At 44.9% G+C, this 20,099-nt stretch overlaps 5 protein-coding genes across 5 annotated transcripts; 2 read left to right on the top strand and 3 right to left on the bottom strand.

The window, feature by feature from the left end:
• Positions 1-222: 222 nt before the first annotated feature.
• isp4-5 (Sexual differentiation process protein isp4) lies at positions 223-2,912 on the bottom strand (the record flags this gene model as incomplete). Its single annotated transcript, XM_036635369.1, has 5 exons — positions 223-291; positions 401-414; positions 509-963; positions 1,018-2,502; positions 2,566-2,912. 5 exons carry the CDS (start codon positions 2,910-2,912, stop codon positions 223-225), a joined length of 2,370 nt encoding a protein of 789 aa, XP_036499334.1.
• A 3,182-nt stretch (positions 2,913-6,094) lies between these two features.
• Positions 6,095-8,187, bottom strand: CGCS363_v003519 (Serine/threonine-protein kinase; the record flags this gene model as incomplete). The annotated part of the gene is made up of 3 exons (XM_036635368.1): positions 6,095-6,158; positions 6,886-7,514; positions 7,603-8,187. The coding sequence occupies 3 exons, from the start codon at positions 8,185-8,187 to the stop codon at positions 6,095-6,097; spliced, it is 1,278 nt and encodes a 425-aa protein (XP_036500351.1).
• Positions 8,188-10,304: 2,117 nt separating this feature from the next.
• KCC1 (Calcium/calmodulin-dependent protein kinase) lies at positions 10,305-11,914 on the top strand (the record flags this gene model as incomplete). Its single annotated transcript, XM_036635367.1, has 3 exons — positions 10,305-10,715; positions 10,776-11,709; positions 11,910-11,914. 3 exons carry the CDS (start codon positions 10,305-10,307, stop codon positions 11,912-11,914), a joined length of 1,350 nt encoding a protein of 449 aa, XP_036500352.1.
• A 371-nt stretch (positions 11,915-12,285) lies between these two features.
• CGCS363_v003517 (uncharacterized protein) lies at positions 12,286-13,434 on the bottom strand (the record flags this gene model as incomplete). Its single annotated transcript, XM_036635366.1, has 1 exon — positions 12,286-13,434. One exon carries the CDS (start codon positions 13,432-13,434, stop codon positions 12,286-12,288), a length of 1,149 nt encoding a protein of 382 aa, XP_036500355.1.
• Positions 13,435-15,839: 2,405 nt separating this feature from the next.
• On the top strand, positions 15,840-16,511 carry CGCS363_v003516 (uncharacterized protein; the record flags this gene model as incomplete). The annotated part of the gene is made up of 1 exon (XM_036635365.1): positions 15,840-16,511. One exon carries the CDS (start codon positions 15,840-15,842, stop codon positions 16,509-16,511), a length of 672 nt encoding a protein of 223 aa, XP_036500356.1.
• Positions 16,512-20,099: the final 3,588 nt, after the last annotated feature.

Here is a 20,099-nt window from a genome sequence, read left to right as displayed (position 1 = left end):
TCTCTCTTCTCTTCACAACTATTTCCGAAAATGATTGCATCATGAAATCATGCACGTGTGCTCCAACAGTTGCTCGCGATGTGTGTGACGTGATAACTCATTCACAGTTGCATGCATCAGGGAAGTTTGCTGTTTGGGTAGCAATCTCGGGCAGCGAAAAAAACGGATGCCCTGCGCTAGCCGCGGCTATGTGCATCGTGATGCGGCGTGATTCACGATCCCTCACCAACTGGACGGACCAAACGTCTCGTTCTCCCCCACTGTCTTGAGAATGGCGCCATATGTAGAGTCCTAATTGGGAGAAAGGGTCAGTTGACGATCTTGATTGAGGGGATACGGCAGTGAGGTATTGCGTCACAGGTGTTATCTGAAAGTGAGGCGGGCGCGTCGCGTTACTTACGAGAGTATTATACACTGGACACGGTCAGCTCATGGACTTAATGATGGTGATTTGACGACGAGATAATGCATCAAGAACCAGATTGGGAAGGAACACAATCGCACTCACCATCGACATTCCCCCACCATTGGGGTATCGTGACATTGGGCAGCGTTATGGCGAAGAAAATAACGATAGTGCTGATGATGAGACCGGCGTCCAGTGCGGCGGCCGTGATGTAGTTATACGTCCTCCACCAACCATGGAACCTCTTACGGATCCCGTGGTTGAAAATAAGGCCAACGATGGCCCAGCTGGAGAAGCTGAGTGGCGTCGCAGGCGGCAGCCAGCCCATAGCACCAAGCATGACCGGGGCATGGAATGCTCGGGCAAACTTGAGGTTAAGGACCTTTGTCATGACGTAGAAAACGACGGGAAGGCATGCACCAATAAGCCAGAAGAAGTTGAAGTTGTGGTAGAGGGAATCAGCTCCAAACATGCGTCTGGGACCAATCACTCCCCAGACGATCGAAGACGAGAAGAACGCTCTTCCATTGGGACAAGTGAAATGAGCCGCCTGGTGCCTACGTCTCAAGTTAGACACACAGAATTGGGACTACGAGAGGTGTTCAACTTACAGTGCGCAACAGTCTTCGATGTTGCCCAAGGTCCAATTCATGACGGCGATTTGCACAAAGACTGCCCAGATGGTAGCGACGACCTGGCACCAAAACGTGATGCGTGGGGGGATCTTCATGTAGTGAGCCATCTTGAGATCTCCCGAGTACGTCTGTGCCTGACCGAGGGTGATTGTGCTGTAAACCTTGAAGATCATGACACCGATGGGCTTTCCTGGAATCATGAATCCAGCCAGGAATGGAGAGAGCACGTTGAGGGCGAGCGGCAAGTTCGAGATGGCCAGAATCGTGCATGTTGGGACAACAAAAGCTGTCGCCAGGAAATTTGCGACGAAGAATGCCCACCATGGCAGTTGCGAGTCCCAGCCCTCAGCAGTAGCCAGACCAAGGCCAACGGCAATGACGAGAAGGACAGCATACCACCACTCAGGCGCATCGCGATATTTCTTCATCAGTTTCATGTGAATATCAGGCTCCTGGTTGCGGGCTGTCTTGAGTCGATACCAAATCTCCTTTCCGTGGAAAAGACCGGTGTGAACAATCGCTGCGGTAAGAGCGGCGAAAGACAGACCATAGTTAAGGGCAAATGTTGGGGCAAGGAAGAGGGGCGAGTATTCTTTGTATTTCGCCTCATCAAATGTGTATCCTGCACCAAGGATCTTGCTCACGTTATAGCTGCCTTGGGTGTTATCGTATGTCTGCGAGGTGTTGATGGGTAGGTATTCCGAGAACAGGGCGCCTGTGTAGGCGATGCCGATGGTCGGGAGAATGACGAAGACGAAGAGCCCAATCAGAACGTTGATATGAGTATGCGTCGGAGACAGGAGAGGATCACCAAGATACGCGGAAACGTAAGTCCAGTCAAACGTGATGGGGATCAGCGAGAGGCCAGTGAAGCCTCCGAAGAGTTGGTTCACCACCACGTTGTTCGGCTTGATCCATGTGATGAAAGCGAATACTGACAGGCCTTGCCAAAGGACGCCAGGGATCCAGTAATAGACGAACATGGCTCCCAGGACGTAGAAGAAATATCGGTATCGGCTGATGACCCAGCCATTGCTGTGGGTGCCGTCGCTCTTGCTCTTATCGTGCAGGGCGTAGAAGAGGGACGTGTTGGCGAACTGGTTCGGCCAGATCATGGCGGATGGCCAGACCAAAAATCTGCGGCAGAGACCTGCGAGACCGATGCCAATCAGCTGAGAGCTGAGAGTGAAGAGCAGTTGGAAGCCCCATCCCAGGTTGATATCGTAGAAGGGCTTGCCCTGCAGTGCGAGAAGGGCGTCGGTGCTGTAGGCGTAGCTGATCGAAACGTTGGACATCAGGGTGATGACTACGTGCTCCTTAATTGTGAAAGGTCCGGTGTTAAGAGTCCATTGGAGGCCGAATGTGTTGAACACCTTTGTCGGCATCACTTTTGCCCACAGGCAACCGATCGGGTAGACGAGCAACTGGACGATGATTGAGGGGAAGTTGATGGCTGGACTCCTGTTTGACAAGTTCCAGTTAGCGGTTACTCTGCATCTTCTTAGAGCCCACTGTGTCCCGTACCTCATACTCAAGAACATGTTCAGTCCACTGCCGATCGTAACGAAAATCATTCCAAGAACCCAGGCGCGGACCGTGTTCGCCACTTCTTCACCATCGGTATTGCGGACTGCAGCTCTGACCTCTTCGTAGGGCGAGTCTTCCGTGAGGATGGTGTCGGCGGTGATGATCTCCTCAGAATCTCCATCTTGAAGCGCCTTCTTGACCATGTCGGCCTTCTCAGGGGAAAGATTGGGGTCCCATTGGTGGTCGCGTTGAAATCTCTCCAGGTCGTCGGCTGCTTGGGACACGTCTACGCCATGATGCTTTTCATCGGCGACCACTACGGGTGCCGAGTCAGGAGTCGCCATCTCGTTTGTGGTGGAAGTATGTGCGGCTGCTGGGGTGTATGGGGGTCAGTAGTACGAGACCAGTTGAGCCCAATGGCTCATCAACTCCTCGAATCTCCAAGAGTCACCGGACGTCGTCGGTCTGCGGGGAGAAGAGGGGAAACAGTCGCCATGGCATGAAATGGCCCGACGAGTCCCTCATATAAGTCCATTGGTCAATTGAATCGAGACCAGCTAATCCCCGAAGAAGGAAGTTGCCTACGTCGCCCATGGTAATGATAACGGTCACCCGAGCATTCAACCGTAACGTGCCATGGATCCCAGCTCGAGAGCAATCGTTATCAGAGGCGCGTCCTCCCCACCCAATTCCAAAGGCGGAATCGCTCTCGTTCGTGGCCAGTTATCTAGACCGAGGCTGGGGGAGGGGGAGGGTGGAACTTTTGAAATGGCTGCCCGTTTTCCCCGGAAAGAGGGGGGAGGGGAGAGGAGGCGTTCCCGCTTATCGTCTTGACAGGTCTCGTCCCGGCACGGCGAATGCTTGTCCAATTACCGTCGAACTCTAAAATCCACCGTTGGGATCCCTTGACAACGGCGGCACGTTGCAACCGCGTGACGGCCTCTCTCCAACGATCCTCCTTACCCCACTGGAAGATAAGGTATCATTAGCATCCGAACCCCTCAGCCGGAACTCTGGGGGCGGATAATATCGTTGAATAAAGAAGATACGGACAGCATTGATAAGTCGGAGGGGCTTCCGCGGGAGGGGTCCCGACCAGCAGGGGTATCCGGAGAAAGACACCGGGCATTGCCGGGAATATGGCTGTAAAATGGTCGAGGCTTTGAATCTCCCCGGGCTCAATAACTCGTGGTTATTTATCACACTAGACTCGAGTTGTGCTGAAGTGAAATATTCCCGAACAATGGGCTGTCCGGTCCAGGACTCGTAAGAAAGAAACTCTGCCTTGAATAACTAAGATCATCTGAGAACGCCCGCCCGACTTCCCTTATGAAATGCAATCTGCTCTCCTCTGACCTCCGCAACCCCAGCTCTCTCATACACCTCGTAGAGCCCGTCATTCGCGACAAATTGCACAACTATTATGTAATGTGACTGTTGCGGCTTGCCTTGTAAGTCCTTCCCTCTCGCCACTATCACACATTTGAGTTTGGGTGAAGTCCTGTCTGGAGTGTCAAGTTCCAGCTGAAGGTCATTCGAGTCACCAAACTCCCATACAGGCGCCTTGATCTCACAGACCGCTTCTGCTTCACCTCTCTCTTTCATGCTCTGGGATGACCAACCTTTAAACGGCGAGATGATGTCCGCTTCCCAGGAATATCTGTTGAAGGGAACACTCATGTATCTAATCTCACCGTCGTAAGCCATCCATGACCATGAAGGAACATGAACGCCCCTGAGCAATTCCAACTCGATCCGATTCAGGCTCCGCTTCGCTCTTTGCCATAGCAAACATCGATGAAAAAAGGTATCAAAGACTCCATGAGCACCGACAGTTTTGAAGGTGCGGATGAGGCGTGTCTCAAGCCCACGGATGGCAACGGGCCTGTCACCGATCGAGCTAAGTGCTAGCCCCGAGTACTTCTGGTAGAGATCTTGATAAAGCTCAATTTTCATTCCTCGTACGTAGGTGTCGATGGAGTGGGGGAAGTCTGAATCCCCCAGGAACGAGGCTTTCCGGCTGGAAAATCGAAAAGTCAGTCAAGCCCAGACTTGATAAAAGCAGACTGAGCTAGACTTACTTTCTCATTTTCGTCATTGTTTCACCCCTTACACCCCTTCCACACTCCCAGTACGTCTGCTTTTCCGAGAAGTAGATTGTGCGACGGGATAAAGCTCGTTCTTGGAGAATCCAGGCGCGCTTATTCAGCTCGCCCTGTTCAACGTCTCGCCCAAAGTCGTCGATCGAGTCGCAGACGTAGTAGGAGCCCCTGCCGGACTCTAACGTAACGCAATGTCTCCATGGTCGAGGCTTTAAAAAGCCATCCTCGGTTCCGCTTGCGCAGCTAGCTGCTAGAGTCGCGTAGGCTGAACTGTAAACCTGTTCCATCAGACGAGATTCCATCTTCCAGTCTTCAGGGTCATCTTGGACGATGCAGAGCGAATCAATCCAGAGGTACCCAATACCGAGGCTTCGTGTGACTTTGATGGCATCTTGAAAGGTTTGGGGGAGATCAGTCATCTTGATTTCCTCCTTGAAGCTTTCCATATTTTTCTTGAGAGTGCAAAATTTCCTATGTTGGTCTGGGGCTCCCCATCGATGCGACAGTGCTAGATATTTCCCCGGGTTCGTTTGCCCACGATCTGCGCAAAGCAATCGGCACGTTTCAAAGCTCTCAGATCCAACATCGATAACTCGCGTCGGAAGAAAGGTGGTGTCTGTTATTGGACTACAGTCGTGCGTATCGTCACAGACCCGCATCCAGGTCGATAGTACTGCGATATGCGCCGGACTGCCAGCAGGCGGAAGCATGGGCATACCCATCTGTGCACCAAGTAGAGGCTTCTCTGAGAGTCAGAATTAGCAGGGTATGAACAAGCGGAACTGCTATCGTCCTCACCCGGTAGACTGTAGAAGACTGCGACTGGCCGTCCGGGTCTCAGATTTGACGTCAAATAGCTGTTGAACTTCTCGAAATGAATTTCCCCATAGGTCTTGGTTATCATGGGTTCAAGTGAAAAGCAAAGCAGGCGACAGAGATCACAAACTCTCACCCTGTTCGCCAGCGCTTCGAGGTTGTCAGAAAAGGAGAAGCTTCGGGACCAGAGCCGCTGTTGGAGATCTTTGCATTGAGGGCAAAGGTTGGCAGTCGTATTTGTCGATGGTAGTGGGCGAGAGATGTCGACTTCATTGGACAGCTCTCGTGCTGTGTTGACATCCGGGCTACACTCCCATTCATTATCAAGCTGGAAGAACATGGCTGGTCAGAACGTGTAGCTGCTACCAAGACCGCAAGGGGCTTACTGGCTACACAGCGTTGCAATATTAGCATAAACATCACAGCACCAGATATCAGTATGTCAGGCCAGTATTTCGACCTTGAGGAGACATACCGTCTGTTGAATCGGTGACCATTAGCACAGAACACATGTTGTTAATGGCTTCTGACGTACAAACTAATGAAATATTAGCTTTCCAGGTACGTTGAGATTCGAAGGTTAGTTGATGAAGCAGAACTCATACCATCTACCCCGCGGAAATCATCAGCCAGGATCGCACAGCTTTACACCAGTATGGGTAAACGTACGTACTGTAAATGTCAGTATACAATATTGCAATCCATTGGATAAGGGGCTCTTACATCGTTGGAGTGACCACTGTCATTTGCACTCGCCAAGTCGGCGTTGACGTCTACCACCGGATTGGTTATTGGAGGGGAATGAGATCCTAGGAAAGTTACTCTTCACCTCATGAACTAACGCCGCGGCGGCCTTCCTGTACCTGATTGAGCTGATTGAGAGACACCCAAGGTATCTCCGTAGCGTCCCGGCCCCCCAGGAGATCTGGCCTGCCAATTCATCCATGCGATCTTTGGCTTCGTGCCCGAAGCATCCTTTAGGATACCGGCCAACGTTTCATGCATCTCGATGGAGGTCGCTCGATAACGAAGGTCGCTGGCGACGTTGCCGTTAAAACTGCTGTTGGTATCCGATCGAATAATGCTTGGATTATCTGGGCCATTGGCTGAATGCAGGGTCGTGCTGCCTTGGGTACTCGAACTTCCAGATGAATCTGTTCTGGACTTACTTACCTCTATAACTAGCAATCGCGTGCAGATAAGCTCGAGTACCTTTCGAATGGCGGTGTTCGGTGGACATCTTGGATCCCTTCTAATCCAGTCCATCCACTTCTGAACGTCGGTTTTGATCTTGGCTGCCCCAGTCACCCCGGATCCAGTTACATCAAAAAACTGACGGGTTCTGTTCACGGGATGAGTTATGTCCTCCCCAAACCGAATCAGTTCGGCTTTTCCGTACAAAAGCCAAATGAGGAATTCGAAGTAGATACAGCCGATGGACCAAATATCGTATCGTCGTGATCGAGGTCGGTTCTTCGTCAGCAGCAGTACAGCTTCCGGTGGCTCGTACATGACCGTTCCGTTCAATGTACGTGTAGCTTCGTTGCGCATTTCGGTTGCGAGAGTATGAACCTTGGCTAGACCAACATCCGCAATGACAAGGAATGGTTGAGCAAACGGATCGGAGCTTTTGTTGTCTTCGAAGCAAAGAATATTCTCGGGCTTCAAATCCCCGTGTCGGCATGTGGAGTCCTTTGCTGAATGAAGCTTCTTTATCGCACCAGCTAGGCCACAGATTTGGCCAAGAACCCATCCGACAAAGTCCCCATCGAGCTTGCGAGGAGGCTCCCTTCCCCAGTAGTCTCGGAGATTGCCCCCCCCTGCCCACGGGAAAACAATAAAATATTGATCGGCTCTCGTGTAAAAGGCGATCGCCTTGATGAGATGTGCGTGTTCCATTTCTCGTATCATTTCCAGAACATCGGCTTCGGTCTCGGCTGCGCGCTTGTACTCGCTGTCGTTCATGTTGACACTTTTCAACTCTTTCACTGCTACAATCGGATGGCCATCTTTATCAACCGATAAGCCCTGTGCTGCTTGTTAGTTATAGGTCCAGACCCTCACCGTAGCATCAAGCTACACGGGAATAATTACGTCTAGGGATCTTTGCACTTACGAGTTTCGAGCTTGTCTTGAAATGAGATCGATGAATGGACCACTTTCCCACCGTGCTGAAATGACTTTCTCTATGCCCGCCTGATTGCTTCAGAAACGGCATGCGATGTTCCGGGAGAAATGTGTAACTGAACTGACGCTCGCTGAAGATGGGCCCGAGAAATTGCCACTGGGCGTCGCAAAAGATATCAGGTACCACCTCTTCTCCCCATACATCGTCAGAAAAGACCTTTCTGGTGATATCAGAGTTGCATTTCTGGTTGGTCCATGTCCTCACGGTGCCACTAGCGTCAATATAGAGGGGTAGAATAGAATCAACAAAGTTGTGCTCGTAGAAAAGTTCAATCAACCTGACTTGGCCAATGTAAATAAGAATCGCAAACACTCTTCTTGCCTCAGGCTTTCCACAAACAAATGAGGCAATCTTCGATATTGTCTCTTGGGATCTGCTCTTTCGACGAGCTAGAATGTTCGTGACTACCTGCTTGGTGACTATTTCCGTCAGAGCAGAGTACGGGAGAAAGGTGCCACTGGATGTCCCTGCAGGAAGCTGTGCCGCTCTCAACTCGCCCAGAAGAGCCTTCATCTCGCTGCTATGGTCGCTTCCGCCACTTCCTCTCCGAAGACTGGCGATGGATGATTTCCGCCACAAATGAGACGGAATACTCGATGTTCTTCTGGTGTATATGCTGATTGAAGACCCTCGACGCGCCGTTGGCTTGGGTGAATTCTCTCTAGCCTGGTCTTTGTGATGTTCATCTACTACTGGAGGATTCCGAGGAAGCTTGTCGTGGACATTTGCGACTTGGTGTTTGTGTTCGAATGCTTTTCCCCTCTTCGGCCACCCGCTCAGCTTTATGCTGCGAGTTGATGTGTCTTGGCAATGCTGCCCGTGGGTCCTACTCACATGTGATGAAAACCAATCACTGCCGCATAGTAGTGGTAAGCCTCGCATGTCAAGAACGCTTCTGCGAGTGGCATCGCCTCCACAGTAACAATTGAGGATAATTGGAGATTGCGCGATTGGACTGGCACAGGGAATGCAGCAATGTACTTATGCAGACACATTTTCATGGTCTCACTGGTTGGTGGTGGCCATCTGCGCAGCAGATAACGGCTTTCCCCACCCTTCCTCGGGACCACACCCTCCATGACTACACCATTAGTTCTGGTTGCCTTCTGGTATACACCATTCTGCCTGGATTATAAGCCAATTTTCATGCAGGCAAGATTGCATCGTTGGCATGGTTAGACATGTTCCCGCCGCCTGGGGAATGAAACACGGAGTCCTCAAGAAAAGCTTTATAATTGAAGGCTCGGGAATACAAGGAGTCACTGTGGGTTGGGGTTTTTTTTTTTCATTATGAAGATTTGAAAAGTAGAGATAAGAGATTGAAGATCCAGCCAGAACCCCGAGCTCCATCCGGCCCACGCAGATGCCATCGTCCTGTTGGATGATGCCAGGCTTTCATGTGCCAGCAAAGCTGGTGCGCCTGGTTCGCACAATGTAAGCCAAAACAATTGAGCCTCAATGTCGGATCGGAACGGAGGCTCTCCACATGCCATGTTTCGAACGGCATCAAATGCTGGTGGTGTGATGAGTGCATACAGCCAGTTTTCACGTACGAATCAGGAAGCTGAAAGCATTGGCCAAGTGTTCATACTAATGCTTTCTCATCCCATCCAAGATAAATGTAATTTGACGAACTCACCTTTTGCCTTTTGATAAGCGGAACGGGGCATAGAGTTGGAAAGGGGATCCGCATGAGCCCTGGCATATGCGCTGAAATTCCCGGGCGTCCCAAGTTCTCGGTCTGTCTGCTGGTATCCGCAGAAGAAAGGCCAGGTGAGGGGTTGCGATTGGGGATCAGGCTGGGAATGGCATCCACCCACGCATGCAATACGATGACGTGAGTCTGCGCAACGACGTGCGCCTGCAGAAACCACGGCCAAGAAAGCGGGGTAAGTGCATCTTATCTTTTGACGGAGCCTGCGGACTCACGCAGGCGCCAAATCAGGCTGAACCGAGCGCGTTATCTTTCCTTTCGCGTAAGTTGTTAGTATGGGAGCCCATCATTGGACCTAGATTCGATTGTGGTGGCTTATTTCCTGCGACATACATGCGAAGGGGGTGCCAGCTGACCCCGGGCCTCCCCGACCGTCAGGCTTTGGGACAGTGGCGCGGCTCGTGATGAGAACCTGGCCGCCTCTCATATGAGTCGTGGATGCATATGTGAGCTGTGCGATGGCTGTGTGAACGCTAGGTCGTTTCGGCGTTATGATGTGAAAGCAACGGTCCGGGTAGACGTTAGAGCTTCTTCGGCAGTTTTGTTTTGACGCTGATTTCACCCTTGGGGCTGCCTCCATGGTTGCCTTCATGGCCGCCTTGATTCCACAGCCCGTTTCCTTACACAGCCTCTGGTCAGATGACATGCTGAGACGTTCATAAGACCGCCGCGACTGTCGGTGGACTGTCTCGTTCCGCTCTACACTCTGATGATCATTGAGTGTCATTCTCAAGGGCGACTCACAGATATGACTACCCAGCAGTCAATGTCTCCCCAAACTTTGTTACAAAGGCTGAAAAGCTCCCTTCAACATTCATCTGTGGTTGGCCAGAAATTCTTGCCACGCAGCAGTCTGAATGATCTTATTACCGAGGAGGCCGTCAGGAATGAGCTGCCCAGAAGTCTGATGAGCAGGATGTTTTCCGATGGCCTTCCAAGCGAAGTCGTCGAGAACGCCAAACGTCTGTTCGCGATTCTTGTGATGATTGGCGAGCCTCAAGCAATTCGTAAGCTAGTAAGCGATGGTCTCACTGACGACGACTTGCCGTTTGCCAGGCCAGAGCAAGTCGACAGTGGTAGTATCTTGGAATCGAAGAGAAGAAAGAAAGTCAAGTCGTTTCAAGACTGGAGGAATGACGCAAAGGTGGACATATTTTTGGACAAGCAGTGGCTATTTCTTGCACCCGTTTTGGATCTCTCAGGAGGCTCCGAGACTGTGGATGCACAATGTCCGCTGCCTTTCTTGAGGGCAACTGCAGTCCGAGGTACCCACAGCAGTACCGTTTACAAGAGTGAGCTACATGTCGCGCATCAAAAAGGTGCTAGAGTAAGTGATTGAAACCGACGATGCACTTCCGTTTGTTTGACTGACCTTCGATGCGTGCAGGCGCAAAATTCGAATCTGCTGGTTGCGGTGAAGGTATTTCAAAAGACTGACGCTGATGTCTTGTTCGAGAAGGAAAGGAAAAACCTCCAGAAGACGAGGGGCATCGATGACAGACATCTCATACAGCATTTGTTTTGCTGCGAGCGCAAGCCGTCTTATTTCATTGTTTTTCCGTGGGCTGATGGGGGGAATCTCCGAGACTTCTGGAAACTACACACGTCGGATCAGGGATTTTTGCTGTGGTCGCTACAGCAAATGCTTGGTATCAGCGGCGCGCTGCGCAAGCTTCATGACATGAACTGTCGACATGGAGATCTCAAGCCTGCCAACATTCTTTACTTCAAACACGGCGGCCTAGGAAATCTTGTCATCGCAGATGTCGGGGTTTCGAAGGTGCACAAGTACGCCACGAACCTGAGAGAGGGCGCAACAAATGAGAAGGCGACAACACCAGCATACGAGCCACCAGAGGCCTTTGAGAAGACAAATAAGCCAAGGCCTCGGCGATATGACATCTGGTCCATGGCTTGTATTTACCTTGAGTTCATCGTCTGGATTGTTCATGGTTTCGATGCCGTCGCTAGCTTCGCAAGCAGCAGGGACGAACCTAACGCCAACTTCTTCAGATTCCGCGGTACAGTGCCAGAAATACACCCATCTGTGATGGAGGCGATATCAGCTTTGCGCCACGATCCTCGTTGCAAGGGTGACACAGCATTGGCGGCGATTATCAACCTGATCACGGAGCATCTATTACGTCTTCAAGTCGACGACCGCGTCACGGCAGAGGTCCTTTACAACAAGCTTGATGTTACTGTGCAACGTGCGAACCGCAATCCATCATTCATCATGCGACAAGTGGACCGCGTTCCTGCAACACCAGACATCTTCCGATCTACAGGTCCAGTCTTTGATGGCCCAACGTCAACCTATAGTTGGTAGTTTAGGTACTGGGACTACTTGTTGTCGGATTTAATTAGGCTCTTGGGATGTTGGCAGCAGTATGGCGATGAGTCCGTGGAGCAATTCAATTTCTGTGGTTCACCATGTCGACTTTTGTGGCGTAATAATGCCACTTACATGGTTTCGAATGTTCTTTTTCTGCTCAAACATCGGCTGATTTCACGGTATTAGCTTAGTCAATTCCCCCGTTAGTAGGTCTTATTCGGCCCAATGAATTTTGTGTACCTTTTGTCGCGTTATTCTGTCACATACATTTGCCGATTGTACCTTATTCATATTACTTATCATAGGACAATATCCCCTACCAACGTGTGTGCACTGAAATGATAAGTTAGCTTTTGTACATTACTCGTGGCAGAAGCTCTAGGTCAAGTACCACGTGCAGTTAATATTGATCTTATAGCGAAGCGATTTGCGTATTTCCGAGGTTGAATCGGAGCTGTACCTGCACGAATGTAATCTTTGCCTACAAAACGAGCACAAGATGACCATCACACATGAACAGCCGGCATCCCTCCGATATTTCTGGCATCTGTTATGATGTCGCTCAGAATATCCTTACTTCTCGGAATATGTACTCGGTGTCGAACCAGTTCCCCAGTGATTCATCCGTGGAGGTTATCTCCAAGCGACCTACTCTCCGAAACGCCCCTTCAGTGGCCTCTGTTTCTGTAAGCAGAAGCGCATAACCCCGTCCCTCATCTGTCTTGCAAATCTCAAGGCTCCATAGAAGAACCAAGTCCTCCTCGAGCCAGTCTTGTTGATGGTCTATCCTTAACGCCATTCGCGGGTCCCGAAATACCTTCTCTCTTCCCTCAAGACTTTCTTTGGTATTTGATGCGAGACACCCTGTACCGTTCCATGCGGACCCCTGGCCATGGTCGCTTTTCCAGATCACCCTCCGCAAGTTGCCACGCACCAGCATGAATCCGTCGCTGACCATACCAAAAGGGTTTTCTAGTGTTGTTAAAGTTGTCTGGACATCAACCAACTCGCACGTAATGTTGTCTGGCATTGTCTCGGGTAGCCAAGCCAGAGGCATGTTAAAGGTTGCCCCAAAGCCCGTGATCTCGCCGTTGACGCTTGCCCAAGACCAAGAAGGGGCTATGTACCCCTTGGAATGTTTGGGAGATCCAGTGTACGACGCTGTGGTCCAGAGCGCCTGCTCCAGGAAGTTATCCCTCCATAACCCGGCGAAATACCCATCGACGCCCTTGCTCCGCCCATATTCTTCAGCCAGCGCCGCTATACCTAACAGCTTGTCGCCCTCGACTGTGAGAAAGCGCTCGGAGTAGGACGCAATGAGGTAATTCCAACTTTGCGGGTGATTCATGTTCACGTGGATCTTACTCCCAGGATGAAAGGCCCAGTTGACCTCCTCGACTGTCAAATGCGAGCCGCACTCTGATCTGAGGCCCTCTAGACAAAGGAACGTCAGCTCCCTCAGACCATAAACTAGAACACGGGTGGACAACAAAGTCTCCTGAAGTGTCAATCCTCTTTGGAAAAGAGGAGCAAACGGCCTACAGGATCTCCCTGTTGGGACCAGAAGAACGTCCGAAAAGACGTTGTCATCGAATCGGGCCTTCATCTTGGTGGGTCGCCACATGCCTCGAGGCCTGAGAAATCCGGTCTTGCTTGTAGCCGCCTCTGATGGCGCTATTGTTATTCGTGAGCTTCGGTAGATTGCGTGCATTTTTGCGATTTCTTTCATCTTGTCATCGTCGTCGTCTTGAATAATGCACATCGCATCAACCCACAAATACGACAGCCCGATCTGAATGGTGACTATGGCAGCGTCCTGGATCGTAGATGGCAAAGTAGAAAATTCGATATGATCTTGGTAAGTCGCAAAGTTAGATCGTATTGTTTTCGCAACTTGGTCTCCGCCCCAGCAATACGAGAGAGTCGCGTAAGGTGCTACTGGTGGCGTAGTTTTGAGTTTAATCTTTGGATTCTGGGGATTCCCTGACACATGAAGTAGTCTCGTGGGGACGAATTTGTTCGATCGGGACAAGCACTTGGAGTGGCTTCTCTGACAATCGTGTATCCATTCTTTGACACGACGGTAGCTCAGCTCAGAGTTCGAGACCAGATTTGGTGGGAGGTGGCCTATTAATGCGTCGGAATGAGGTTGGTCGCCTTCATAATTGTATTAGCACAATATCTGTTGTTGCTTTTACTGCAATGTGAAGTTGGATGATCATACCAACCGCAGGGTAAACCTCATACGTCTCCCCATACCCATCTATACCAGGTCCCTTCCAGGCGAGTTGAAATATCATTTTGTGCTTAGTATCTTCTCGCACATGTACGTATGCAACTTCACCTCCGCTCAAATCTTTCTGCTGTCTTCTTTTATAAAGTGGTCGCCGTTCTTTTGGAGCTCTCTTGAAGAAACCACAACCGAGCGTCGCCTTTTCCTGGGCATATCGAGCAGTGAAACAGTCTGCAGGCCCATCATGTTGGACGCCTTGATTCAGACCTTCGCTACCTCGGTAATTCAGTCGAAAATGACGAAAATCAATTTCCCACTCTTCACAGTGGGCGCAAGAGTGAGGGGTAAGGGCCGGGTGGCTGGCCATTATCTCATGGAGTTCTAATATGGTTGCAGCATCTTCCTTTGAATTGGCATATCTGGGTTCAACTGAGCCGTCTACTGCGAAGTTTTTAAGAAGAATTCGTCTCTTATCTGGAGTAGTGTCTTCCAGATCTGCATTCGAGTACTCGTGTTGGTGTCCTTCACGCATCTTTGCAGGGAGCCAGGGGTGGCGGCTAGGCTGCTTGTTCATCAGAATCAATGGAACAAGGTGCTTGTGTTGTTTCAACTCACGTAGGCTTCCTCCACGTTTCGCTCATTACGGCGCTCAGTTCGCGAAGTCGGCATTTCCAGCAACTCCAATGGGAGAAGCCTGGAGAATTACCCTGGGAGCGAACAGCTGGCGATAGAAGCTCCCAGACGGTGAACGAAGGTCCAGGAACAAGAGATCATTGGGAAAGAAAGTGAGGCTAGGGAGTTAGGCCTCAGTGCCGTATTTTCCGCATGGTAGGGCGCCGCTGTGTGGCCGGGGCGTGTGCGATAGCCGAGCCAATCGTCAATGATGCGAAGTGAACACCTGTGTTTCTCATGTGCAACACTGCCTTCGCTCCAAGTTGAAACATGGCTAAGTTACAAGCAATCATGTGTGAATCGAAGCGCGCAGATTGACCAAAATGTCGATTTGTGAGCCGCCATTGCGTATAAGCCATTCGCTGATGAATCATTTGGAGTGCGAGCCGTCAAGCCTACATAGGTACCTGTGCTGGGTATGATGATCCCCACCCCGAGATTTGTCACGCTTTCACTCATTGGGTTCCGATGCCGACCCCGATGCCGAGTCTGAGGAGTGTCAGTCTAAGAACGTTTACCCATGGTGGGAGAATCGTACTTTCATCAAGAGAGTAAAGATATATATCACGAAAGTTCTCAGTTACGACGACTTGTTCATGTTCAGATTTGAGACTGGAATTTTTTTCTTCTCGCATTTATGTCTTTTACTTTTCTTCGTCAGTTCTCGGACCGTATTACGAGTCCCATAAGCAGTCAGGATTCCACCAACCCTTGCAACGCCGTTGTTTTAGGCGCGCCCTTTTCATGTTTATGCATGGCCTGGGCTCCGTACATCGCCTGCTATTGCGCCTTTATCTGCCATCATCACGCCCTTACTAGATACGATCTGGCTATGCACCAATCACACGGCTCAAATCCATTTACGAACTTACAAAAGACCCTGAACCAACTTACAAAAGGCCCTGGAGTGCACTGCAGTCACACCAGCATCTACCTAAGCGAGTAGGCAGCCAGGCTAGAACACGGCATCGGGGTCGGGAAGCCACGCTGCTTCGCGATTCATTTAAGGATCGTTATGGTCGAATTTGCGACGCTGGGAAAGAGGGCGTAATCACGGCTCAGATTTACCCCTCGTCTTACCTTGACTTAAAGCCAGCGATCTCCACGTACATTTCTGGAAACATTCAACTCCAATCTTCAAGCAGGTCCCGCTCGGAGTCTTCCTCTACCTTGTTTTCCCTCTCCTCAACCTGCATCTACCAAAAGCGACCATGCATACACGGCCCGTGACGCATGCCGACATCCCCGGTATCGTGGATGGCAGTGCTGCATTTCTCGACGCGGAGCTGAATGTATGGCTCTACCCTCGCCGTCGTGAGTTCCCAGAATGCTGGCGCGCACGCATCGTCCGCGCCCTGCGCTTGAGTCTCGCGAAGCCAGGTATTCACTCATTCGTCTGCGTCACCGACGACCAAGACCCTGCAGACTGGCCTCGCGGGAAAATGATCGGGTACTCCCGCTGGGAGTGGAACGGTCTCAAAGATGATCCTCGCACTTTGAAATGGCGGTCCAACAACACCGGGGTTGCCAAGGCCTTGGAGAGGACGCTGGTGGACTGGGAAAACCGATATGTCGACTACTTTCACTTGGACAAGGCTCTCCACTGCGAGCGCAAGGCGGTTTTCGACAAGGAGAATTCGGAATCGGGGAACCCTTACGCGCCGCTTGAATCGTTCTGGAACCTACTTACTCTTAACACTCATCCGGATTGGCAGGGCAAGGGAGTTGGGAAGAAGTTGATGGAATGGGGCCTTGAGCGCTCGAGAGAAGACGAAGCCCTAATCATCTTGATCGCAACCACTGCAGGTCAGCGCCTATACAAGAAGTTGGGATTTTTCATAGTCGGATGGGCCGCTAACGAAAGTATGGCGTGGGCTGAATAGGCTTCAAATTACCTATGCTATAGATACCTATAGGTACCTATCTAAATAGGTTAGGTTATAGGTATACCTAGAATATAAGTAGATAGGTTTACTAAGTATATAAGTAGATATTAATATAGGTATAAGTAGAGATTCTACTTATACTTATAAGTTAAAAGTATATACTTTCTAATAGATATAGTAAAATATTATACTAACTATTTTATTAATTATATAAAATTTATTTTATTAATAATATAAATTACTTATCTTAAAATAAATAAGTTTACATTATAATAATTATTATAATAATCTTATAAAAATTATTTCTATATTTAAGTACTCTTTATATAATATAGTTATACTCTTATTACTAAATTCTTAAAATAATTTATTTAAACTAAGCTATTCTTTACTATATAGTCTTATAACTATCTTATCTTACTATTATTAATTAAGTCTTAGTTTTAGTTTTATTCTTATTAATTTAAGAATAGTTATCTATTTACTCTTAAAAAGTATTATAAAATACTAAATTATTAATATTAAGTTAATATATAGTATTTTCTACTACTTTTTTAAAAGTATTTACTAACTTAGTATTAGAACTTTCTTTATTAAAGATTTTAAAATACTTAAAATCCTTAAAATTATAGTTATATTTAGTAGCTTTTTCTCTATTATTATTACTTATTATATTACTACTAAAAAGATTTTCCTTATAGCTAATAGAAATCTTAAGGTTTCTATTATAGTTATTAGTAGCTATAATATCTTATTTTAGATTATTAGTAGCTTTAGTATTTCCTATAAAAATATTACTATACTAAGCATTTTCTTTAGTAGTATTAGAAATATAAGGATTTCTAATAGAGATATTATTAAGCTTAATATCTTTAAGCTAATTATTAGTATAAAGTAACTATATAGGAGTATTATTTAAAATTATATTGCTCTTATAATTAGAGCTAATAGTAGAAATTAAGTCTTTATAATTAGTTCTTTTCTTCTTCTTTAGCTTTATTATAGCTTTTCTTATTATAGCTTTCTTTTTTTTCTTTATAATATCTTATTTCTTTTTATTACTTTTCTTAGAAAATATTATCTTACTTACTTATTTAAATAGGATAATAAGATCTAACTTTAAGGTATTATAAATTATAAAATAGAATTAAATATATATAATATCTTTCTACTTCTACTTAATTTTATTATAATAAACTAAATAAATATAAGTAGAATAAAATAATAGAATAAGAATAAAATTTAGTACCTTTTTAGGTATTATTAAGCTATAAATATCTTATATTTTAGGATATTATATAAATCTTCTTAATAAAGTTAATATCTATAGGTTTAATAGTAACTCTCTTAATATAGATTACTATATATAGAAATATTAAAAATAAGTTAGTAAAAGAATAAAAAGTGAATAAATAAATATATTTTTAAATATAGTTATTAAGGTTACTTTAATAGCTTCTTAAAGAGCTGCTATAGCTATAGCTTATTAATAAGATAGACTAAATATATTAACTTTATTATATATAATTTCTTTAATAAGGTGCTAAAAGGGCGCTTTAGGGATAAAGGTACTATAAGAAGCTTAGTATTAATAAATTTCTTATAAAGTGTAACTTAAAAGATATTAATATTATAATAACTAAAATAAATTATAATAATCTAACTTATATTTAGGTTTATAGTAGTAAGTAGGTATATACTTTCCTATAATATAGGTAGGGATTTTATAAGCAGGCTTTTTATTAGTCTTTTTAGTAGCTATAGTAGTAATCTTATAGTTATACTTATAAGTAGTCTACTTAGGTGTATTTTTAGTAGCGCTTATATTAAATAATATAGTAAGTAAAGATATTATAGATTTAAGATATTTAGAAGAAATTAGATTCTAAATAGGTAAAAATAAGGGAAATAGTAAAACTTATATAGCTATTTATAAAATAAACTAAATAAGATTATAGTTATAATATATTATAGAGAAAAAAGAAAGAGGAATATATAGAGTAATAGATATTAAAAAGAGGGGTTATATATATATATTTAGTAGGTAGTAAGAGTAATAAACCTATTTTTATTACTATAGTAATAGCTACCTACTTTATAAAAATTATATAATATACTAATATAGTTTATATATCTATATTATATAAAATTAATTTTATATTTATAATTAATCTTTCTTCTTATTATAATTAAGATAAAATATATTTAAAATAAAGATAAATATCTCTCTAAGTACTTATTATAAAATATCTTTAATTTATACTATATAATATACCTTAGGAAATATTATTACTACTATATATTTATAGTTTATATTTATAATATTATTATAATAATCTATAAAGTTATTATAATAATCTTTCTTATAAGTTATTTAGTTAGATCTAAAGCTAGTGAGAAAAGAAAGGCTACTAGAGATTATTCTATTAATCTTTATATAATAAAAGTATAGAAGTAAATTTATAATATAATTAGTATAGAAACTAAGTTTTATTAATTAAAGTAGTATCTAAATATTAAGATAATATATATAAAGAAAATAATAATATAAGAACACTAAAATTAAGATTCCCTAAGTAAAGTAGAGTAAGAAGTTATAATCTAATAAATAAAAGTCTAAGTTTATTAAGATATATAAGTTCTCTTAGAAAAAGATACTTTAAAAATACTTATAGGAATATAGAATAGAAAGTAGTTATTACTTAGCTTAATTTAACCCTTATTTTATATTACTTATCCTAATTATATTACTATAGTTAATATTTTCACTTAATACTAAAGTTTAAGCTAACTCTAAGATATTAAGAGGATCTACTCTAAAACTAAAGTATAAAATATAAATATCCTTTAATAACTTATATAAAGTATTAACTTAGCTTAAAATAAACTTTTATTAATTTTCTTTTATTTTATACTATATAAACGTCTAAGGTTTAAAGACTAATTCTTATAATAGTTAATCTAAATATATTATTAAGGATAATTATAAGTTAAGCTAAGAGGATATACTTCTATATAAACTAATAGAGTTTAAATAAAACCTCTTAATATAGTTTATAAATAATTTTAACTTTAAGATTAATAAATAAAATAGAAGGGATATACTAAGTAAGTATTTTTAGAATAAGATAAAGGTTATCCTTAAAGTTATTTAGTATATAAGTATTTTATAATTCTTTTTTTTAAGTATTCTTATTAAGGTTTTATAGTAAACCTTAGTTATTAGTTATTAATAATTCTAAGTAATATAGCTTATAATACTTAACTTATTTTAGCTAAAGCTATTATATTTCTACTAATTCCTAGAGAAAATATAGGAGATTTTTAAAGAAGCTAATATTATAAAGCTAAGTAGGATTTTTCTATAAGTATAAAACTTCCTTATACTTAAAGAAATATTCTTTCTCTTAGTTCTTTAGAAGTTTAATACTATAATAGTTAGTAGAAAGAAAAAAAAAGTTTTATAGAAAGTATATTAAGTATAGAAATAGAAATAATAAGATATTTAGGAGAAAATATATAAGAATATAAAACCTAATAAGAGATTTTTAAATTAATAGAATTTTAGAATTAAATATATATAAG

Source organism: Colletotrichum siamense (genome assembly GCF_013390195.1).
Source record: "Colletotrichum siamense strain Cg363 chromosome Unknown KSG_Cg363_contig02, whole genome shotgun sequence".
NCBI classification, from domain to species: domain Eukaryota; kingdom Fungi; phylum Ascomycota; class Sordariomycetes; order Glomerellales; family Glomerellaceae; genus Colletotrichum; species Colletotrichum siamense.
The sequence above is the reverse complement of the archived record's forward strand: the minus strand, read 5'-3'. Positions and strand labels throughout refer to the sequence as shown.